Source organism: Silurus aristotelis (genome assembly GCF_946808225.1).
Source record: "Silurus aristotelis genome assembly, chromosome: 4".
Lineage (NCBI taxonomy): Eukaryota > Metazoa > Chordata > Actinopteri > Siluriformes > Siluridae > Silurus > Silurus aristotelis.
The window spans coordinates 8,258,251-8,283,677 of NC_139577.1; the positions used below are offsets into that span (position 1 = coordinate 8,258,251).

The 25,427-nt window shown below is 40.5% G+C and overlaps 1 protein-coding gene across 1 annotated transcript; it reads right to left on the reverse strand.

Moving 5' to 3' along the window:
* Window positions 1-313: 313 nt before the first annotated feature.
* Window positions 314-24,475, reverse strand: LOC310724742 (craniofacial development protein 2-like; the record flags this gene model as incomplete). Its single annotated transcript, XM_083539023.1, has 3 exons — window positions 24,338-24,475; window positions 5,458-6,968; window positions 314-391 (listed from the first exon to the last, which is right to left on the reverse strand). Exons 2-3 carry the CDS (start codon window positions 6,838-6,840, stop codon window positions 314-316), a joined length of 1,461 nt encoding a protein of 486 aa, XP_083395149.1. The 5' UTR covers window positions 6,841-6,968; window positions 24,338-24,475.
* Window positions 24,476-25,427: the final 952 nt, after the last annotated feature.

Genomic DNA, 25,427 nt, shown 5'->3' on the forward strand with positions numbered 1-25,427 from the left:
CATGTAAACACAAATTAGTTCCTGTTCTTGCTATTGTTATAGTCAGTCACCAGTTTCTTCAGTTTCTCTCTCTCTCTCTCTCTCTCTCTCTCTCTCTCTCTCTCTCTCTCTCTCTCTCTGTCTCTGTCTCTCGCTCGCTCGCTTTTGAAGTTAACAAGACAAAGAAAACACAGCTTGCCAATGCACAAGAAAAGTGAAAAATCCTGATGTTGTGGAAAAACCTAAAATTACAGATACGTCTGACTCTGACAAAGTACTGACACTGTAAACGTCCCTGTAAATGATTTGTTGCTAAAGAAATGGTATAGATGTCTCACTTCTGAGGTAAGAACATTGCAGCATAATCTATGTCCCACACCTGGAACAAGCTTGAGAAGCTCCTCTCACTTGTCTATAAGTCATGAGAACAGATTTAATGGCCCCACACACTTCAAGATAATTTCCAATACACTGGATGTATAAAAGGGGTGTGGTGGCTCACCTGCTTTAGCTGAGGCTTTAACTGTAGTTCTGTAAAATGGAAACTGAACCTCCAGAACTATTGGCTCAGTTAACTCTACCTAAATCTAAACCTGAGTTTAAACATTCATGCACTTGAGTTGATCTTTATAAACGCACTAAGCCCCAAATAAATAGCTCAGGTAAGGCAGTGGGTGGTTCAGTGAGTAAACAATGTGCTGGACGTTACAAGATTTGAATCCAGACTGAAGTTAGAACATCAGTTCCTTTAGTAAAAGCTTTTGCTACACGTGTTATGTAAGAATGTAGGATAGTAGTATAATGTTGCACTGTATTTTTATGTTAATATATATAAAACTACAGTAATCCCTCAAATATCTAAAAAGGATGATAACTTGATGGGCCCCTATAATGTACTGTATACCTATACTTCACTTTATAAACCTAAAATGTTACAAAAATCACACACTTCATGCCCAAAAAACCCTAATAAACACATGTAGTGTTTAATATAATAACAAATAGATTAAAGAAATTAAAAGTACTGTACTGTATACTGTGTTAAAACCAACTCTTTCTGGCTTCAATTTCCTCTGAATCTGCTGATGTCCCTGTGTGTGGTTCTTGAGTATAAGTACTAGCTGTAGTATTTGTACCTTCTGCTTTATCTTCCTCACCTTTAGATGCAAATTTGTTATACATATGTCATGCCTTTTCTTGTATGATGTTGCTGTCCAAGGAAATATTTTTCCAACGATAGTCCTCGTTCCACAACGACAAAAGAGCTTCCATCGTCACAATATTTCGCATTCAATGGTGGCCAACAGCAGCAAAACTCTTGCAACTGCAATGCATATCCAGAAGTTCAATCTTTTCTTTAAAAGTTGTTTTGTCTTTCTCTTTTGCTGCTTAGTTTTGTTACCATAAGCTGTTGATGGTGCATGTTTTGGAACTATTTTACAGATAATGTAAAATTCACTATAGTAATACAGTACAAACCCAGCCATTAGGGTTGCACAAGCCAGTAATGTAATGGTCTCAAGTCCGGATAAATAGGAAGGGTTGTGTTAGGAAGGGCATCCAGTGTAAAACATGTGCCAAATCAAATATGTGGATTACGAACGAGAATTTCATACAGGATCGGTCGAGGTCCGGGTTACCAACGACCACCACAGGTATTGTTAGCCAACAGCATACCAGTGGAAATTGGGCTACTGTTGGCCGAAGGAGAGGAGGAAGATGACTAGAGAGACGGCAGGAAAAGGAGAAGTGTAGGAGGGTGTAGGGTATGGTGGGTACTTTAAATGTTGGTACTATGACTGGTAAAGGGAGAGAGTTAGCTGATATGATGAAGAGGAGAAAGGTAGAAATGTTGTGTGTTCAGGAGACCAAGTGGAAAGGGAGTAAGGCCAGGAACATTGTAGGGGGGTTCAAACTGTTCTATCATGGTGTGGATGGAAAGAGAAATGGTGTATGGGTGAATCTGAAGAAAGAGTAGGTAGATGGTGGTAGATTTTGCTAAAAGGATGGAAATGGCAGTGGTGAACACTTATTTTAAGAAGAAGGAGGATCGTAGGGTGACCTATAAGAGTGGAGGAAGGTGCACACAGGTGGACTATGTTCCATGTAGGAGATGCAACCTGAAGGATTGGAGACTGTAAAGTGTAGGCAGGGGACAGTGTAGCTAGACAGCATCGGATGGTGGTCTGTAGGATGGTTTTGGAGGTAGAGAAGAAGAGGAGGAGAGTGAGGACTGAAAAAAGAATAAGATGGTGGAAACTGAAGGAGGAAGACTGTAGTGTGAGATTCAAGGAAGAGGTCAGACAGTGGCTCGGTGGTGGTGAAGAGGTGCTGGATGATTGGGCAACTACTGCAGAAGTGATAAGGGAGACAGCTAGAAAGGTACTTGGTGTAACATCTGGAAATAGAAAGGAAGACACAGAGACGTGGTGGTGAAATGGGGAAGTGCAGGAGAGCATAAGGAGAAAGAAGTTGGCTAAACAGAATTGGGATTAAAAGAGTGATGAGAAAAGTAGGCAGGAGTACAAGGAGATGCGGCAGCAGGTAAAGAGGGATGTGGTGAAAGCCAAGGATAAGGAATATGAGGAGCTGTATGAGAAGTTGGAAACTAAGGAAGAAGAAAAAGGATTTTTACTGATTGGCCAGGCATAGCTGGGAAGGATGTGCTGCAAATTAGAGCAATAAAGGATGGAGATGGAAATGTGTTGGCTAGTGAGGAGAGTGTGTTGCAAAGATGGAGGGAGTATTTTGAGCAGCTGATGAACAAGTAAAATGAGAGAGAGAGAAGGTTGGATGGTGTGGAGATGGTGAAGCAGGAAGTAGATAGGATTAGTAAGGAAGAAGTGAGAGCAGTGATTAGGAGGATGAAGAGTGAAACGTCGGTTGGCCCAGATGACATACCGGTAGAAGCATGGAGATGTTTAGGTGAGATGGCAGTGGAGTTTTTAACAAGATTGTTTAACAAGATTCTGGACAGGTAGAGGATGCCTGAGAAATGGGGAAGAAGTGTGCTGGTACCGTTTTTTAAGAATAGGGGGGATCTATATAGGATATATATAGGATAGTGCAGACCTGCAGTAACTACAGGGGTATAAAGTTGATCAGTCACACCATGAGGTTATGGGAAGTGGATGGCAGGCTGAGAGAAGAGGTGACTATCTGTAAGCAGCAGTATGGTTTCATTATGTATGGACAGTATGGAAGTGTGCAGTAGGAACGGCAGACTGGTTTAAGGTGGAGGTGGGATTACATCAAGGATCAGCTCTGAGCCCTTTCCTGTTTGCAGTGGTGATAGACAGGTTGACAGACAAGGTCAGAGAGGAGACTCCACAGACTATGAGGTTTTTAAGTACCTGGGGTCGACAGTGCAAAGTAATAGAGAGTGTGAAGAAGTGAGGAAAAGAGTGCAGGCATGGTGGAGTGGGTGGAGAAGAGTGGCATGAGTGATGGAAGGGTATCTACAAGAGTGAAAGTGAAAGTTTATAGGAAGATGCTAAGATTTTCATTGGGAGTGATGAGGAAGGACTGGATTAGAAATCATTTTTTGAGAGGGACAGAGCATGTAGAACGTTTTGGAGACGGTAAGGGAGGCTAGATTGAGGACTCGTGCAGAGGAGGGACATAGGGTATAAAGGTGGAAGAATGCTGAGTATAGAGCTGCCATGAAGAAGGAAAATATAAAGGACAGGGTAGTATGGAGATAGATGATCCGCTGTGGCGACCCCTAACGAGCAGCCGAAAGAAGATGAAGAAGATGTACCATTGTTTTATTTATATATACTGTAATAGTTTATAACCTTTGACTTTTCTTCAGGCTTTATATAAAATCTAACTGTCTTCTTCTTCTTCATCTTTCGGCTGCTCCCATTAGGGGTCGCCACAGCGGATCATCCGTCTCCATACCACCCTGTCCTCTACATCTGCCTCTTTCACACCAACTACCTGCATGTCTTCCCTCACCACATCCATGAACCTCCTCCTTGGCCTTCCTCTTTTCCTCCTACCTGGTGGCTCCATCTTCAGCATTTTTCTACCAATATAATTCATGTCCCTTCTCTGCACATGTCCAAACCATCTCAATCTCGCCTCCCTCACCTTGTCACCAAAACATCCTACATGTGCTGTCCCTTTAATAAACTCATTTCTAATCTTGTCCATCCTCGTCACTCCCAACGAAAACCTTAACATCTTCAGCTCTGCTACCTCCAGCTCCACTTTCTGTCTTTTACTCAATGCCACTGTCTCTAATCCATACAACATCGCAGGTCTCACCACAGTCCTATAAACTTTCCCTTTTATTCTTGCAGATACCCTACTATCACAAATCACTCCTGTCACTCTTCTCCACCCACTCCACCCTGCCTGCACTCTTTTCTTTACTTCTCTAACACACTCTCCATTACTTTGCACTGTTGACCCCAGGTACCTGAACTCCTCCACCTTCTCCACCTCTTCTCCCTGCAACCGCATCACTCCACTGCCCTCCCTCTCATTCACACACATGTACTCTGTCTTACTCCTACTGACTTTCATTCCCCTTCTCTTAAGCGCATATCTCCACCTCTCCAGGCTCTTCTCAACCTGCTCTTTACTCTCACCACAAATCACAATATCATCTGCAAACATCATAGTCCAGGGAGACTCCTGTCTGACCTCGTCCGTCAACCTGTCCATCACCACTGCAAACAGGAAAGGGCTCAGGGCCGATCCTTGATGCAGTCCAACCTTCACCCTGAACCAGTCTGTCGTACCTACTGCACACTTCACTGCCGTCACACTGTCCTCATACATGTCCTGCACCACCCTCACATACTTCTCTGACACACCTGACTTCCTCATACAATACCACAACTCCTCTCTCGGCACCCTGTCGTACGCTTTCTCTAAATCCACAAATACACAATGCAGCTCCTTCTGTCCTTCTCTATACTTCTCCATCAACATCCTCAAAGCAAATAAGGCATCTGTTGTGCTCTTCCTCGGCATGAAACCATACTGTTGCTCACAGATGGTCACCTCTTCTCTCAGCCTGGCTTCCACTACTCTTTCCCATAACTTTATGGTGTGACTGATCAACTTAATTCCCCTGTAGTTACTGCAGGTCTGCACATCTCCCTTATGCTTAAAGATCGGTACCAGCACACTCCTTCTCCATTCCTCAGGCATCCTCTCCCCTTCCAGAATCCTGTTAAACAATCTGGTTAAAAACTCCACTGCCATCTCTCCTAAACATCTCCACGCTTCTACCGGTATGTCATCTGGTCCAACCGACTTTCCATTCTTCATCCTCTTAATCGCTGCTCTCACTTCCACCTTACTAATCCTATCTACATCCTGCTTCACCAACTCCACATCCTCCAACCTTCTCTCTCTCTGATTTTCCTCATTCATCAGCTGCTCAAAATACTCCCTCCATCTTCTCAACACACTCTCCTCATTAGTCAACACATTTCCCTCTCCATCCTTTATTGCTCTAACTTGCAGTACATCCTTCCCAGCTCGGTCCCTCTGCCTGGCCAATCGGTATAAATCCTTTTCTCCTTCCTTAGTGTCCAACCTCTTATACAGCTCCTCATGTGCCTTTTCCTTGGCTTTCGCCACATCCCTTTTTACCTGCTGCCGCATCTTCTTGTACTCCTGCCTACTTTTCTCATCACTCTGTCGATCCCACTTCTGTTTTGCCAACCTCTTTCCCCTAATGCTCTCCTGCACTTCCTCATTCCACCACCACGTCTCCTTGTCTTGCTTTCTATTTCCAGATGTCACACCAAGTACTTTTCTAGCTGCCTCCCTCATCACTCCTGCAGTAGTTGCCCAATCATCCGGCACCTCTTCACCACCACCAAGCCCCTGTCTGACCTCTTCCCTGAACCTCACACTACACTCTTCCTCCTTCAGTTTCCACCATCTTATTCTTCTTTCAATCCTTACTTTCCTCCTCTTCTTCTTCGCCTCCAAAACCATCCTACAGACCACCATCCGATGCTGTCTAGCTACACTGTCCCCTGCCAACACCTTACAGTCTCCAATCTCCTTCAGGTTGCATCTCCTACACAGAACATAATCCACCTGTGTGCACCTTCCTCCACTCTTATACGTCACCCTATGATCCTCCTTCTTCTTAAAATACGTGTTCACCACTGCCATTTCCATCCTTTTAGCAAAATCTACCACCATCTGCCCTTCCACATTCCTCTCCTTAAAACCATACCTACCCATCACCTCCTCATCACCTCTGTTCCCTTCACCTACATGCCCATTAAAGTCTGCCCCAATCACCAATCGTTCTTTCCTAGGTACACCATCTACCACTTCATCTAATTCACTCCAGAATCTTTCCTTCTCCTCCATCTCACAGCCAACTTGTGGAGCATAGGCACTGATGACATTTATCATCATCCCTTCAACCTCCACCTTCACGATCATCACCCTATCAGAAACTCTCTTCACCTCCACTACACTCTTACTGTACTCTTCCTTCAGAATCACCCCTACACCATTTCTCTTTCCATCCACACCATGATAAAACAGTTTAAACCCACCTCCAATGTTCCTGGCCTTACTCCCTTTCCACTTGGTCTCCTGAACACACAACATATCTACCTTTCTCCTCTCCATCATATCAGCTACCTCTCTCCCTTTACCAGTCATAGTACCAACATTTAAAGTACCAACCCGAACCTCTACTCTCCTACACTGCTCCTTTTCCTGCCGTCTCTGTAGACGTCTTCCTCTTCTCCTCCTTCGGCCAACAGTAGCCCAATTTCCACCGGTACCCTGTCGGCTAACGATACCTGGGGCGGTCGTTGTTAACCCGGGCCTCGACCGATCCGGTATGAAATTCTCATTTGTGATCCGCATATTTGATTTGGCACATGTTTTACGCTGGATGCCCTTCCTAACGCAACCCTCCCCATTTACCCGGGCTTGGGACCGGCACTAAGAGTGCACTGGCTTGTGCCCCCCTAATGGCTGGTTATAAAATCTAACTGTATTTACTTCAAATATCACACACAAACAAGAAGTACATTTCTATTCGATTTAATAAATGCATATATATATATATATATATATATATATATATATATATATATAAATTAAACACAAAAGATCTTACAGGTGTAGTGTTTATTAATCTGCCATTGAAATGTTGTTCAGATGTTGAGAAATATTTCATTGCTCGAGGTCCAGTAAATGAACCCTCGCCAGCTGAGGTCCGGACAATTCTATACCTAAAAACATGAATTTATGCTTTTTAAACAAAATAAAAGATAAATAAAAGAAAAAACTATAGTGCTTTTGTTTCTACTGAACTGAGATTACAGATCATAAGTAACTTTACTGGTTAAAAAAACCCCCACAGAAATCTCATTACATTTTAACATTAGACTTATTGTCTTTACCTAACTTAATGTATCTCATGTCTTCTATGCTTCAAGTTGCATCGGTAATATATCAATATATTATTTTTATGAATGCCATTATATTTCACTCACTAATCTGACCTTGATGTGCCTGATATAAATTTTATTTTATTAAAAAAATAGCGTTTGGCATATATTTATTTTATTATGCGAAAAGGCTTAGTGGTCTGGAATTGGACCAGAGTTGGTGACCCCTGGTAAACCATCAAGTAATTTGTGTGTGTATATTTATGGTTCTGTTCTGCTCTTGCTCTCCTCTACACTGCTAGAGACTACATTTTCTAATGAGAAATCAGGAGGAAAAATCAAAGATCCTCTTCTGTTTGTCTGAGGTTCTTCTTCTGGATCTTCAGGACCTTCTGAATCTTTAGGGCTTTTTGAATTTTCAGGATCTTGTGAATATTTAGGACCTTCTGAATGCCTAGGATCCTCTAAATCTTCAAAATCTTCTGAATCTTTGGTATCTTCTGGACCTTCAGGATTTTCACCTCGACTCGTGTTGGACTTCACCGAACTCCGGCGTCCCATCTGTACAGATAAAAAAAATAATAATTGTGTGGATTTAATAACTGTTAGTCATTACACAATGGCTGACAGAGGAGAGGAAATGTATTTGGTTGTAGACACACTTACAAGCAGTGTTAGGGGTAACGCGTTACAAGTAACGTGCGTTACGTAATAATATTACTTTTCTGGAGTAACGAGTAAAGTAGCACGTTAATTTATAAATTTACACATTAATATCTAAGTTACTTTTTTTTTTTTTTAAGTAATGCGAGTTTATGTGTTGGTGAAAAGCTCTTGTCATACCACTAAAAAAACAACAACATCTGCATGCAAAGCACAGCACTACAGATGTGTGTGTGTGTGTGTGTGTGTGTGTGTGTGTGTGTGTGTGTGTGTGTGTGTATAATGTTGAATATATGCAACATTATGCAATGCATATCTGGAAATAGAGACAGAAATATAGAAAACTTTTGCCGACTTTCCACCACTGCAGCTCTATGGACTGCTCAGAATATAAGTTCTCCGTGGGAGACACATGTACGATGCCATCACAGCGGAGACAGAGAGCAAATTCACAGCTCATTTGCTCTTTGTGGGAAGATAAACTGTCACGGTCACTGATAATAGCGCTAACTTTGTAAAAGCGTTCAGAATGTTTCAAGCTGATGATGAAGCAGAGAATGATGTAGACGAGGACGAGGTCATATTTACGGAATTGCACGATGTTTTACGTGATGACAGCGAAAGGTATGTTCTCCCTCCACATCACCGGTGTGCAGCCCACACCCTCAACCTTATATACACGAACGACAGTTACATTTCTGATGGCGAAGGCAGATTAAAAAGCAGTGTACAGAAGTGCGACTGGAAAGTGTTCAGCCTTGTGGTCAAAATTTAGTCGATCATCTTATTGTTCTCTAAGAAGTTATTAAGCATTTTAAATGTTTATGTCTTTTGCCCTAATATAACTTATTTCTTAATGGCAATTATCTACACTGTAAGAAAAGATACACCATATCTACTTAATAAAAATGAGGCAACAGATTACAAGCAATATTATTAATTAAATTTCACAAGGTTTGGTATTGAGTAAACATTAATTAAATGAGACCCTTAATAGTTATCCATTTAATATAAGTAGATTTTAATAGAAAACAGTACAGAATTAATTATAATCTAAACAAAAATATTGAGTAGATTTGAAAAAGATAAACTCCCTAATGTGTAAATAGTACTACTAAAAATTAATTTAATTCTACATATCTTCTTCTTCTTCTTCTTCTTCTTTTGGCTGCTCCCATTAGGGGTCGCCACAGCGGATCATCCGTCTCCATACCACCCTGTCCTCTATATCTGCCTCTTTTACACCAACTACCTGCATGTCTTCCCTCACCACATCCATGAACCTCCTCCTTGGCCTTCCTCTTTTCCTCCTTCCTGGTGGCTCCATCTTCAGCATTTTTCTACCAATATAATTCATGTCCCTTCTCTGCACATGTCCAAACCATCTCAATCTCGCCTCCCTCACCTTGTCACCAAAACATCCTACATGTGCTGTCCCTCTAATAAACTCATTTCTAATCTTGTCCATCCTCGTCACTCCCAACGAAAACCTTAACATCTTCAGCTCTGCTACCTCCAGCTCCACCTCCTGTCTTTTACTCAATGCCACTGTCTCTAATCCATACAACATCGCAGGTCTCACCACAGTCCTATAAACTTTCCCTTTCATTCTTGCAGATACTCTTCTATCACAAATCACTCCTGTCACTCTTCTCCACCCACTCCACCCTGCCTGCACTCTTTTCTTTACTTCCATAACACACTCTCCATTACTTTGCACTGTTGACCCCAGGTACCTGAACTCCTCCACCTTCTTCACCTCTTCTCCCTGCAACCGCATCACTCCACTGCCCTCCCTCTCATTCACACACATGTACTCTGTCTTACTCCTACTGACTTTCATTCCCCTTTTCTCCAGCGCATATCTCCACCTCTTTAGGCTCTTCTCAACCTGCTCTCTACTCTCACCACAAATCACAATATCATCTGCAAACATCATAGTCCAGGGAGACTCCTGTCTGACCTCGTCCGTCAACCTGTCCATCACCACTGCAAACAGGAAAGGGCTCAGGGCCGATCCTTGATGCAGTCCAACCTTCACCCTGAACCAGTCTGTCGTACCTACTGCACACTTTACTGCCGTCACACTGTCCTCATACATGTCCTGCACCACCCTCACATACTTCTCTGACACACCTGACTTCCTCATACAATACCACAACTCCTCTCTCGGCACCCTGTCGTACGCTTTCTCTAAATCCACAAATACACAATGCAGCTCCTTCTGTCCTTCTCTATACTTCTCCATCAACATCCTCAAAGCAAATAAGGCATCTGTGGTGCTCTTCCTCGGCATGAAACCATACTGTTGCTCACAGATGGTCACCTCTTCTCTCAGCCTGGCTTCCACTACTCTTTCCCATAACTTCATGGTGTGACTGATCAACTTAATTCCCCTGTAGTTACTGCAGGTCTGCACATCTCCCTTATGCTTAAAGATCGGTACCAGCACACTCCTTCTCCATTCCTCAGGCATCCTCTCCCCTTCCAGAATCCTGTTAAACAATCTGGTTAAAAACTCCACTGCCATCTCTCCTAAACATCTCCACGCTTCTACCGGTATGTCATCTGGTCCAACCGACTTTCCATTCTTCATCCTCTTAATCGCTGCTCTCACTTCCTCCTTACTAATCCTATCTACATCCTGCTTCACCAACTCCACATCCTCCAACCTTCTCTCTCTCTGATTTTCCTCATTCATCAGCTGCTCAAAATACTCCCTCCATCTTCTCAACACACTCTCCTCACTAGTCAACACATTTCCCTCTCCATCCTTTATTGCTCTAACTTGCAGTACATCCTTCCCAGCTCGGTCCCTCTGCTTGGCCAATTGGTATAAATCCTTCCTTAGTGTCCAACCTCTTATACAGTTCCTCATATGCCTTTTCCTTGGCTTTCGCCACATCCCTTTTAACCTGCTGCCGCATCTCCTTGTACTCCTGCCTACTTTTCTCATCACTCTGTCGATCCCACTTCTGTTTTGCCAATCTCTTTCCCCTAATGCTCTCCTGCACTTCCTCATTCCACCACCACGTCTCCTTGTCTTGCTTTCTATTTCCAGATGTCACACCAAGTACTTTTCTAGCTGCCTCCCTCATCACTCCTGCAGTAGTTGCCCAATCATCCGGCACCTCTTCACCACCACCAAGCCCCTGTCTGACCTCTTCCCTGAACCTCACACTACACTCTTCCTCCTTCAGTTTCCACCATCTTATTCTTCTTTCAAACCTTACTTTCCTCCTCTTCTTCTTCGCCTCCAAAACCATCCTACAGACCACCATCCGATGCTGTCTAGCTACACTGTCCTCCGCCAACACCTTACAGTCTCCAATCTCCTTCAGGTTGCATCTCCTACACAGAACATAATCCACCTGTGTGCACCTTCCTCCACTCTTATACGTCACCCTATGATCCTCCTTCTTCTTAAAATACGTGTTCACCACTGCCATTTCCATCCTTTTATCAAAATCTACCACCATCTGCCCTTCCACATTCCTCTCCTTAAAACCATACCTACCCATCACCTCCTCATCACCTCTGTTCCCTTCACCTACATGCCCATTAAAGTCTGCCCCAATCACCAATCATTCTTTCCTAGGTACACCATCTACCACTTCATCTAATTCACTCCAGAATCTTTCTTTCTCCTCCATCTCACAGCCAACTTGTGGAGCATAGGCACTGATGACATTTATCATCATCCCTTCAACTTCCACCTTCACGATCATCACCCTATCAGAAACTCTCTTCACCTCCACTACACTCTTACTGTACGCTTCCTTCAGAATCACCCCTACACCATTTCTCTTCCCCTCCACACCATGATAAAACAGTTTAAACCCACCTCCAATGTTCCTGGCCTTACTCCCTTTCCACTTGGTCTCCTGAACACACAACACATCTACCTTTCTCCTCTCCATCATATCAGCTATCTCTCTCCCTTTACCCGTCATAGTACCAACATTTAAAGTACCAACCCGAACCTCTACTCTCCTACACTGCTCCTTTTCCTGCCATTTCTGTAGACGTCTTCCTCCTCTCCTTTTCCTCCTTCGGCCAACAGTAGCCCAATTTCCACCGGTACCCTGTCGGCTAACGATACCTGTGGCGGTCGTTGTTAACCCGGGCCTCGACCGATCCGGTATGAAATTCTCATTTGTGATCCGCATATTTGATTTGGCACATGTTTTACGCTGGATGCCCTTCCTAACGCAACCCTCCCCATTTACCCGGGCTTGGGACCGGCACTAAGAGTACACTGGCTTGTGCCCCCCTAATGGCTGGGTTTAATTCTACATATCATAATTGAGTAATAATCATCTACATTAATCTGCACATTGATTTGAATTTAATCAATTCAATTAATTAAATCTAAATATTCCTTTTTTTATGAATAATATAGCCCAGAAAGCACAGAACTTAAATACTCAAATAAGAATTTTATTAACAATTTTATTCACTTTTGTGCTTTAGACACATTGTAGCACATCATTGTACACTGCAACCACAGTCTCATTTCAAGCCAGAAGTTGGATCTTGCATTTCAAACCAGATATTTGAAAAGGACAGAATGCTGACTTGAAACTATTTTGTAAAAACTAAAAAAATAAATGACATACAGAATGGTGATGTGTCCATAAACCTGATTCCATGCTTTGAATCCCACTTTTAAAATATGCTTTATTCGTTCTTTCAATATCTGTTTTTTACAGTATCTCCTGGTTTAGTGGGGTGAGAATGTCCTGCTGAAACTGAACGGACGCTGGAACTCCATGTAAAAATAAATCACCTGCTTTTGAATCTCTTGGCGTTCCATAAAACACATGCGCAGTAAAGCCGCGCCAACTGTTATATAATTAGATGGTCATTTCAACCGCCGAATTCGGAAGCAGGAGATACATGTCAACATCAACTTCGTATCATTAAAGCATAAACATGTCAACATCATCTTTGTATCATTAAAGTAAATGAGTGAAAAGCATAATATATTGCATACTAAATATAACATCATATAGTGAAATACTGGAGTGGGGAGGATTTCTGATTATTAGGAGACCTGGAGGGAGATTATTCGGGAGTCTGTGTCCTCAGTGTCTACAGCAGTTCCAGGTTCTGCCTTTTATTTATACACTACAGACTAAATCCTATCAAAAATAAGTTATAAACTTCTGCACTTTTATTTATACACTACAGAATAAATCCTAAAAGGAATAAGTAACTACTTCTAAATATCTTCTGCACTTTCAGTCACAATGTAATAAAAAAAAATATCACTTACTGTACAGAACACTGCAAAAAGTTGGATAAGATGATATTAATGATGATGATGATGGTAAATGGAAGAAAACAGGTTAGAAATGTGACAGATCCAGGCAAGAGAAAACACGTGAACACAGCAAAGAAAACCAACTCCAACTGTCTTACTTTCAGCTTGCTCTCACGCCTTTTAAAAATATTGTAAATATTTGATTGGCTCCTGGGTGAGAAGGCGGAGAGAATGGTGTGTGTGTGTGTGTGTGCGTGTGTCAAGTCAATTCAAGTGGCTTATATTGTCATTTCTTCTATACACAGTGGTACACAGTACACAGTAAAAAGAAGACATCGTTCCTCCAGAACCCTGCTGCTACACAAAACAACATAGAGTTACAACACAACACAAAGCTACATAAAGTGCATCGAGTGCAACCTAGTGCAAACAGTGCAGACGAAAAACAGTACAGACAGACAACACAAGAAATTCTTCTGTAACCAATCCCATTAGTATGTTTTGCAACAATAAGCTTGCGAAGGCCTTGAGAGAGCTCTTTGCTTTTACTCATCATAAAATATTTATTGTGTGACGCCTTGGTAATAGAACACCTTTATCAATTGGGACTGAACCAGCAGATATTCATTTGCACTGTCAAGGGGCAAGATTGCTTTCTAATTACTGAATGATTTCAGCGGGTGTCCTGGCTTTCCATGCCTTTTTTTACCTCCTTTTTTTGTGTCTTTACATTGTGTCTTTTCCCTGTTATTTCAGATTATTAAACATAACTTAATTTATGGAAATCTATGGTTTGATTTCTTTACATATGTGAATTGAGAATTTTTATGTCAATAGCACCTTAAGAAATATATGTAAAAATGCTGAAGTGTTCAATAATTATTGCACAGTTAAAGTGACAGTCCAGAGATTAAAGTGTCGTAGTGAGAAAAGAAAAATGTTTGCAGAAAAGTGTGACGAAGGAGAGAGTGGACCAGTTCTAGATCCTGGGTGTTTCCTGGTTCAAACTCTGATTGGCCTGCAGGAAGAAGCTCCTCCTCATTCTCTCTGTGTTCTCTTTCAGCATTTCGCTGAACGCAACAAAGAAAAGAGTCCATTGTTGGGATGGCTGAGGTCCTTCACAATCTTCCTGGCTCTGGTCCGGCACCACGTGCTGTAGATGTCCTGCAGGTTAGGGAGCTCGGTGTGGATGGTATGTTTAGCAGAACGCACCACCCTCTGGAGGGCTTGCCTGTCCTGCATGGTGCTGTTCCTGAACCAGGAAGTGATGCTACCCGTCAGAACGCTTTCAATGGTGCATGTGTAAAAAGTCTTTAGCACCTGAGATGGTAGTTTAAAGTCCCTTAAGCGTCTCAGATGGTAAAGACGCTGCCGGGCCTTCTTCACCAGGGTGTTGGTGTGACAGTTCCAAGACAGGTCCTGTGTGATGTGAACACCTAAGTACCGGAAACTTTCCACTCTCTCCATTGGGGTCCCGTTGATGTTTAGCGGTTGGTATGATCGCTCCTGCTTCATGCTGAAGTCCACTATCAACTCCTTACTCTTGTTGACGTTCAGAAGAAGGTTGTTCTCCAGGCACCATCTCTCTAGGTTTTTAACCTTCTGTAGGTAGGCCGTCTCGTCGTTGTTAAAGATCAGGCCCACCACAACATTGTCATCAGCAAACGTGGCCACACAGTCGTATGTGTACAGTGAGTACAGCAGGGGGCTCAGAACACAAACCTGGGGATCTCCAGTGCTGAGGGTGAGGGTGGATGAGGTTTCTTTTCCAACCCGTACAGCTTGTGGTCTGTCTGTTAGGAAGTTAGAGATCAAATTGACACAGCGGCAGGCTCAGTCCCAGGACCTCCAACTTAGAGGTGATTATGGAGGGAATTGTGTTAAATGCTGAACTGTAGTCCACAAACAGCACCTTTGTATAATTCCCTTTTCTGTAGTCCAGGTGGCTCATCGTAGTGTGGAGGAGATGAGCAATGGCGTCCACAGTAGAACAGTTTGGGCGGTACACGAACTGTAGAGGGTCCAGTGAGTCTGGTAGTGATGCGGTGATGAAGTCTCTGACCAGTCTCTCAAAACATTGTCGCTAGGACAGTACCTTTTAATGGGACAGAATACCATAATATAAAGAAACAAATGTGTACCATTCCAGTTTGTGGCTTTAGGAACATGATTTGTCCCATTGGTAACCAAAATGTACCTTTCCTTTTTTTAAATCCTGCTGGTACACTATTATACCTTCATCAAAGGTACAAATCCTATCCTTTAAGGTACCAGCACACTGACAAGGCACTTTGTACTTTAACTGTATAAAATGTGTTCCTTCAAGAACTATTTTTACTTTACAATTAGGATCTCATCAATATTTAAACAAAATTTGCAGCAAAACAGTTCATAAAATAAATTTTCACAAAAGGTTTTAGTATATGAAATACGTTTTCCCATGTACAAAGTAAAACTTTTTAATTGATCAATAACAAACATCTTTGATGGCATATTTTACATTATTTACACAAACCTTTTTCACACAGCTTAGTTTTTTATCTGCAAAATCAATTGCTTGACATTTTTTGTGACTCTTAAGTGTACTTTGAAGCTCTCTAAGTAAAGATGTAAATGAAGTGCTCATGCTTGTTCCTGTAACTTTTACAGGAATATCACCCAACATGCTTTCTGACGAAAACTGTCTTTTGCTTAAAGAAGAAGTGAGGTTAATGAAGTTTTTACATGTGCTAGATACATTCTTAAAGTACTGATGCTTGCTTTCAAAAAGCATGCACCAAAGAGGATGAAGCAGACCAAAAGAAGAAATAAGTCTTGCATAATGTATTAGATAGTGACACTTTGGTGATATGTTAATGATGGTAATATTTCGTGATATTTGTCTTTTAACTCTTGCAGAAACTCTTTCAATTTCATGTTAAGTAAAGGACGGGTTTCCCTTTTTACTGTAGGTGCCATAACTATATATGTAATTTCTCAAACCAGAAGATAGAATTCCAGTATATGGAATTGTGTTTAATGTGGTGTGCAATCAAGATTGGTAAAAGCCTAAATAAGCTTCATGTTTGTGAAGCTGATCCTGAAATGCTTGAATTCTGTAAAATTTTCTCAGACAGCAGGGATGGTTTGTTTGCTCTATTATTTTGACCTATGGCAATATGACAATTCAGCATTTACTTCCTGTATGGTCGTATGCGTTTTTCATAGAACTAATTTGACTAGTCATGCATGATGTCAGGTGGCAGTCCTTTTGTCACATCAATTTAACTTCAAATGGACATCAAATGAACAGATTGGCAGGGTTTTCCTTAACAGTATCTAAGTGATGCTTTTGGACTTCAGAAGTTCTGAGAATATACTTGTCTTCACTGAAGAACTCATTCTTATTTGAAAGAGTTGCCATACAGTATATACAGTTTTGCCCAGAGTTAAAGGATATGCTAAATTTACCAATCATGTGTGCAGACAAATTGTTCTCATAGATTAGAAACCAGATTGAAGAATACACATTGAAGATCTTAATTCTGAACATCAGAGACCATCAGTTGGCAGTAATTTTAAATCCCCCAACAAAGGTTTTAGAATAACACCCATGTGCTGCTTAAATAAAGAATGCTTGACAAGTAAGGCACGATAAATATGCTTTAGCTGAGACCTATATTTTATATTTAAATTACCAACTGTATAGATAGCACAGAGTTTGTGTGTTTATTTTAGAACAAAGAGAATTAACCACTTCAAGTTCATCTTCATAGAAGTGCAGACATAATGCAGCTGGATGTTTGGAAAAGATGTTGAATGTTCCTTAAAGTATATTCCATCATTGTAAGATTTTCAAGATTTCTTGCTAAACAAACTGCGGGACATTTGTTTCTCTGCCTTTCGAAACACTAGATTTCCCATGAAATTATTTAAACGATCATTCAAATCCAGTATAACATCTTCAGGAGCATCCTCTGCGGTGTCAGTGTTGACTTCCTTGTCACTAATGTCAATTTCATTATCTCTGTGATATTGTTATTATTTGGCCAAAAATTAATTCTGTGTTTTCTATATACATGACGCCTAAAAGACTGATATTTTAAAAATAAATGTTGACACCCATCAAGCCAGCAACAGATGAAAAAGTCATGTTCATAAATCAATCCTATATGTTTGATTTGTTTTACAACAGTAAAATGTCTGCGTGAACACTTTGGACATGCATAGGGCATTGGCATTTACCCAGGTGTAGATGCCTCCAACACATACCTTTGGAGAAAGTGTTCCTGGTGTGAGTGGGATATGCAAGGTTAAATAATAAAAAAAAAGGGAACAAAAGGCAGAAAGAATGCCATCCTTCACCCCAACGGCATGGCACATTTCAGATCCCCCCACATTTACTGTGCTGAAGATTCTTCTCACTAAAGACCTGTTTCCAGTCAGATGCTCCCAAATTCTGAACAGTGGGATAGGGTGTGGCTGGTTCTTCCTAAAAAAAGTTAATCTTGATTAAATTCCCAATTACTAGTTGCAACTGTTCACATAGACTTAATCCACAATAGTTAATTATATTAACTTACTATAAATTCTCAAAAAGCTTGTAATCCGTGAGACCAGCACTGACACTTTCCCCATCAACTTCAAAATCTAAAAGACAAAGGGCAGTAAGAGATAGTGCAGAAGTATATAATCACATTCTATTAAAAACAGAGAACAATGGGCAGATCACACAGAACGCTTAATTACTTTGTTGTAAAATATTTTTGTGAACATGATCTAGACTGCATATTTAGTTGTGCAACAGCCTAAAGTGTTGCATTTAGGTCCAGTGTAGGCAAGGCCTTTCTTAAAAAAACATCCAGAACATAACAAAAGAAAAAAGAAGTAAAAGAAGGTTTAGAGACACGTTTTGAAAGAGCGGTTCTTAAACAAAAAATGCTTATAAAGCTTTAGGGTAAGGAAATAAATTACACAAATATGCAAACCAACAATATAAAAGTAGATCAGGCAAAAAACGTGTAAGAATTAATTAAAGCATTACAATAATTAAACATAGACAAACATAAAAATAAGCAAATATTAAGCTAAATGCACTCGCTAATGTCATGTTGCACTTTTGATATTAACATAAAACTCACCTTTGAATTTTCCCTTCCCTTCATCGGATAATTCCAGTCCAGTCTTTATTAATTTATATAATTAAGTTCTTCTGAAGATAAAGTAATCTGCTTCCAGCTCTCCGTTTTCATAAAAAAAGTCAGTTAATAGCTTCAGAAACTTTTAGTCTGATGTGAACTCCATGTCATGTTCAAGAAACCAGTCTGAGATGATTCACGCTTTATGACGTGGTGCGTTATCCTGCTGGAAGTAGCGATCAGAAGATGGGTACACTGTGGTCATAAAGGGATGGACATGGTCAGCAACAATACTCAGGTAGGCTGTGGCGTTGACACGATGCTTAATTGGTACTAATGGGCCCAAAGTGTGCCAAGAAAATATCCCCCACACCATTACACCACCACCACCAGCCTGAACCATTGATACAAGGCAGGATGGATCCATGCTTTTATGTTGTAGACGCCAAATTCTGACCCTACCATCCGAATGTCGCAGCAGAAATCGAGACTCATCGGACCAGGCAACGTTTTTCCAATCTTCTGTTGTCCAATTTTGGTGAGCCTGTGCGAATTGTAGCCTCAGTTCTCTGTTCTTAGCTGTCAGGAGTGGCACCCGGTGTGGTCTTCTGCTGCTGTAGCCCATCCGCCTCAAGGTTCGAAGTGTTGTGCGTTCAGAGATGCTCTTCTGCATACCTCGGTTGTAACGAGTGGTTATTTGAGTTACTGTTGCCTTTCTATCAGCCCGAACCAGTCTGGCCATTCTCCTCTGACCTCTGGCATCAACAAGGCATTTGCACCCACAGAACCGCCGCTCACTGGATATTTTCTCTTTTTCGGACCATTCTCTGTAAACCTAGAGATGGTTGTGCATGAAAATAGAGTAGATCAGCAGTTTCTGAAATACTCAGACCAGCCCGTCTGGCACCAACAACCATGCCACGTTCAAAGTCACTAAAATCACCTTTCTTCCCCGTTCTGGCGCTCGGTTTGAACTGCAGCAGATCGTCTTGACCATGTCTAGATGCCTAAATGCACTGAGTTGCTGCCATGTCATTGGCTGATTAGAAATTTGCGTTAACGAGCAGTTGGGTACAGGCTGCACTTTATTAGGTGTACCTAACAAAGTGGCCGGTGAGTGTATATAGTTAGTTATATGCGTTATTGTTATCTAGCACTGCCTTAATATTCCTGCCATGGAATTCACCAGAGCTGCACAAAATGTTGTTGTTGGGATCCTCCTCCACTCCTCCATAATGACATCACAGAGCTTCTGGATCTAAGACACATGCCACTTCTCCACCAGGTGCCAGGTGCTCAATCAGGTTCATGTCTGGAGAGATACAAGGCCACTTCATCACCTCCGTTGTTTTCATGTTGGAAAACCGCCATTCAGTACAGTTTCTGAAGGAAGGGCATCATTTTTCACTTCAACATATCACAGTACATGTTGGAATCCAAGTTTTCCTTAATGAACCGCAGCTTCCATCACCATGCTTGACTGTAGGCAAGACACAATTAAGTACTAGTAAGTACTCGTGTCGCCAACCATGCTGGACAATTCTAAGCCAAACAAGTTTATCTTAATCTAATCAGACTACAGGACATGGTTCCAGTAATTCATGCTCTTGGACAGCTTTTCCAGCAAACCATTTGCAGGCTTTATTGTGAACCAGCTTTGGAAGAGGCTTATTTCTGCGATGAAGGCTATTCAAACCGACTTGTTGCACTGTGTGGCGTATGGTCTGAGCACTGATGATCGGACATTTCGCTTCTGCAAACTCATTTGTCATTTTTGAAGCCAGCTTCTGCGCCCGATACACAGCACAAGGACTCAACTTTTTTGATCGACCTTTGCGTGGTCTGTTCAGAGTGGAAACCGTCAGGAAAAACCTCGGTATGACCCTGGCCACTGTACTGTAACTTAGTTTCAGGGTGTTGCCGATCGTGTGTGAATATATATGTTCATATTCACACACATACAGAAATACAAAGAAACAGCAGATGGTCACCTCTGGGTATAATTCTCCTTTGATAATTAGGGGGACTCAGATACAGTTTGTGTAGAAGATGATGTGTTTTCAATTTTTGGAAATGTGCGTTTCCATTCAGGAAGTTCAATATCCTGTTCAATGTGGAGGAGAATCCGACGATACTGACAGTCAGCATTGTGTGTGTGTGTTTATAGTGTATGTTATAGTTCATAACATTTATGACTTTTCTTCAGGCTTTATATAAAACCCAAGTGTATTTACTGCACATCTCATACACAATAAGTTCATTTCTATTTCATCTAATGAATGCGTATTTATTAAAAATTCAGTATAAAAAACTTTACACTCACGAATACAAAAACTTTAAAACACAAAAGATCTTACAGGTTTATTGTTTATCCAAGCTGCTATTGAAATGTTGTTTAGATGCTGTGAAATATTTCATTTTAGTAAACAAATTGAGTAAACCATCAAGTAAATTGTGTGTATATTTATGGTTCTGTTCTGTCCTTGCTCTCCCCTACACTGCTAGAGAGTAGATTTTCTAATGAGAAATCAATTGGAATAACCAGCGAATTTCTTCTGTTTGTCTGAGGTTCTTCTTCTGGATCTTCAGGACCTTCTGAATCTTTAGGGCTTTCAGAAATTTCAGGATCCTCTAAATCTTCAAGATCTTCTGAATCTTTGGTATCTTCAGGACCTTCAGGATTTTCAACTCGACTTGTGTTGGACTTTACCGGACTCTGGCGTCCCATCTGTACAGATAAAAATAAATAAATAAATAAAAATAAATAAAATAATAAAGGGCCAGTCACCAGTTGTAAAATAAAAGACAGCATTTTTGTGTGTAGATTTAATAACTGTTTGTCTCTCTCAGCCATTGATTACACAATGGCTGACAGAGGAGAGGGAATTGATTTGGTTTACTTACAAGAATATTAACAAGACAGACTTTTCAAGAAAAGCTGGACATCATGAGGAAAAGTCGGCCAAAACTTGCACAAAAATACACAATTTTCCTTAAATTCAAGTTCCCAGGAAAACCATAATGCATGAACAAAATGTGGGAATAAAACCCAGGGTCATTTTATGAGGTTAATATTGATGGTTCTGCTACAGATAATGTATGCAGGTTTATTGGTGGATTAGTTTCATATATTTATCAATTATTCAAAACACTACTGTGTTGGTTATCAAAACAAAATGACAACAATTTCCTCACCTTCAAGTCGTTTCGAAGCTGCGTGATGATGTTACACTTTTAAGAATTATGCCCTCTATCTTCTGCCATGGAATAGTAAAAAACTGTAATAGATTGGGGGTATAATTTAGAATAGTTTATTTTATATAATGAAAAACAGACAGTATTCAGGATTGTAATAAAATAAGGTGGAGAAAATTATAGCAGTGAACATTTTTAGATGAACTATAACTTTGTCACTGTTCTAATGTAAGTTTAAGATGATTTCTCTCTCCACTCTCAGTTTATATAACATTTCTTTTCACAAGTGAATTTTATTAAAGTCTCTGGGGACAGTCCCTGAGGGTCGTCTCTGAGGAAAGCCAGAAATCCCACTTTAAAAATATGCTTTATTCGTTCTTTCAATATCTGTTTTTTACAGTATCTCCTGGTTTAGTGGGGTGAGAATGTCCTGCTGAAACTGAACGGACGCTGGAACTCCATGTAAAAATAAATCACCTGCTTTTGAATCTCTTGGCGTTCCATAAAACACATGCGCAGTATAGACGCGCCAACTGGCGGGAATCTCAGCTTTGTATCATTAAAGTAAATGAGTGAAAAGCATAATATATCGCATACTAAATATAACATCATATAGTGAAATACTGGAGTGGGGAGGATTTCTGATTATTAGGAGACCTGGAGGGAGATTATTTGGGAGTCTGTGTCCTCAGTGTCTACAGCAGCTCCCGGTTCTGCTTTTCATTCATACACTACAGACTAAATCCTATCAAAAATAAGTTACAAATTTCTGCACTTTAATTCATAAACTACAGAATAAATCCTAATAAAAACAAGTATGAATTATTGACGTTTATTCATACACTACAGATTAAATCCAAATTTTCTGCACTTTCAGTCACAATGCAGTAAAAGTTTCAGTCCGGAAAAAAAAATCACTTACTGTACAGAACACTGCCGAGAGTTGGATAAGATGATATTAATGATGATGATGATGGTAAAATGGAAGTAAACAGGTTAGAAATGTGACAGATCCATGCAGGAGAAAACACGTGAACACCACAAAGAAAACCAACTCCAACTGTCTTACTTTCAGTTTGATTTTGCGCGGTTTTTCAATAGAGAAGGCGGGGAGAATGGGTGTGTGTGTGTGTGTGTGTGTGTGTGTGTGTGTGTGTGTGTGTGTGTGTGTGTGTGTGGTCGTAAATCCCGCGGGGGACAGAGGGGACATGCTCCCCCTTCCGAGGGTTGTCCCTCCATCCGAGGGTTGTCCTACGAAAAAAAAACTATTTAAAAAATATCGCACTCTCTATTGTGTAAGTAGAAAGAGAAAAAAAACCCCGCAAAAAATGCATTTAGAAACAGTTGAGTTCCCCCTCCCCTTCCTCACAGTGGTTTGACCCACTGCCTGCGTTCCCAGTTCATCTTACCTACTCTGCACACACGAGTCAGGTGTGTGTCTTAGTTATTGGAAGTCCTATTCTTTTTTGCGAATCAGTTCTTTTCAAAGAACCGGTTTAAAACACCGGTTCACCAGTTCTTTTACGTCATGACGTCATGCATATCCAAATATCATCTCGGCGGAATCAAAACAAGGAATCACATTTTTGTGCAGCATCCATGATTATGATCATACAAACATGAATAAATACAAAAGACACAGACATTTATCTCATTATAAAAGCAATTTAATACTTTAAAATGCTTCTTTCGCTCGTTTCATAAACTGTAATATAGCCGACCCAAACAGATCCTCTTACAGCGATCAGAAAGTAATTAAGTCACAAACATATTTCCACTTTCTGGTGTTTATTAAATGACTTTAAAATATACAATCCATTTCGTCCCGCTGAAATTACACGCATGCTCATTATCGTTGTTATATGTCGGACGTGTCGTATTTTGATTCTGTGTACTGGAGATTCAAAAACTAGCAACCAGTATATGAATCGTGTCTCGAGAACCGCGGTACCAGCATGTGTACTGTTTGGTTAGCTGCGCATGCTCTGTGTTAACAGCTCATGATCGTTCTCAGTATGTCGGACGTGTCCGAAAGAAACGGTTCTTGATACAGTACTGGTGACTCGAGAACAGCAGTATGTGTGCTGCTCGGAATCGGCAGGTATGCGCATGCTCAGTGATGATCAGTTGTTCAGCAGCATGTTTCAGGTTAATGTGTGTACTGTTGGAGAAACTAGAGAAGAACCGGACATCACTAGTGTGCCTGCGGCTCAATTAATGTTTAACTCCATTAACTAGGGTATTTTATTTACTTTAAATAAAGCGATTCTCTTTAATGTAGTTGATGCAGATTCATTTATAAATTAGTTGCGCATTTATAAATTACATCGCTAAAATGCTGACTAGCGATGTAATTTTCCATGAATCTGCTCTATTAGCGATTAAAATATGACTTATCTAGTTAACGTTAGCTTGTTTACAATAGCTTGTAGCATAGTGCACTGCAGCTAACACGCCAAAGCTGTTTCTCATGCACTGTTTTATTTGGGACGACTTGGCATAATATTAACTTAACATTAACGGCCACAATGAGCATATTGTTTATCTGTGCATTTACTAAATGATCACTGTGCTACGTCCGAACTTACCCCACTGTATTTTTTTGTATAATCAATTTCTATTCTGTTCTTAAGTGTCTTAAATAATGTAAAAAAAAAAAAATGTAAACCTTTTTTAAATTCTCGTTTTGCTTTGTCATTGAACCTGAGAAAAACTTTGAAAATAACTATGATGACGCAGTGTCCATGCTACAATAATAATGATAAAAGCAAAGTTTTTCACTGTGGGGACACTGTGTCTTTATAAGTACAATTTAAGTGTATTATTTGTCCCCTTCAAAAATTGCTCATGAGAAATTTTATATTTATTGTCCCCCCTACTGGTAAATGAAATATACGCGTGTGTGTGTGTGTGTGTGTGTGTGTGTGTGTGTGTGTGTGTGTGTGTGTGTGTGTGTGTGTGTGTAAACACAAACAGCCAGTGTGTATATATCAGAGGTGGCAAAAGTACACACATCCTTTACATAAGTAGCAGTACAGATACTCATGTTTTAAAAGACTCTGGTAAAAGTTGAAGTACTGATTATACTTTTTTACTCAAGTGAAAGTAAAGAGGTTTTGGCTGTGACATGTACTTAAGTAAAAAGTAGTTATTACTTCTACCTGTTTTAGTGTCACACTGGTAATAATACTGATTTATGTAATCATACCGATTACATAATCAGAGAATTATTAAATTATTAAATTTTATTATTTATTTTAGGGTGCCTCTTGCCACAAAGCGTTCTGTTACTGCTCCGCTAAAAATCCATGGATCGGTTAATTCTCTGTGTTTTCCCGCCTGATCAGTATCACTCACAATCTGTGTGTCCGCTCCCAAAGGTCATTGCTTTAACAGGTAGATACATTACAATTAGGGGTGTAACAAAATGTACAGTTTAATTAAATTTAATTTAATTTTTATTTGTATAGCACTTTTAACCATGAACATTGTCAAGCAGCTTTACACAGATAATGTGGTGATTAAAATGGAATATGTTCTTTATTAGTAAGTTTGTCCCTGATGAGTGAGCCGGTGGCGACTGTGGCAAGGAAAAACTCCCCTAGATGGCATAAGGAAGAAACCTTGAGAGGAACCAGACTCAAGGGGGAGCCCATCCTCAGATGGGTTGCAGTTTAGTATGTACTCCTACAGTCACGGCTATGTTCAATTTCGGAACAGTTTGGAGGAAAAAAATTATAAACATAAAATTGCTTGCCATTTATTATTAACGCAGTTTATTATTATTAATTTTTGTGAATATCAACAGGTTTTTTG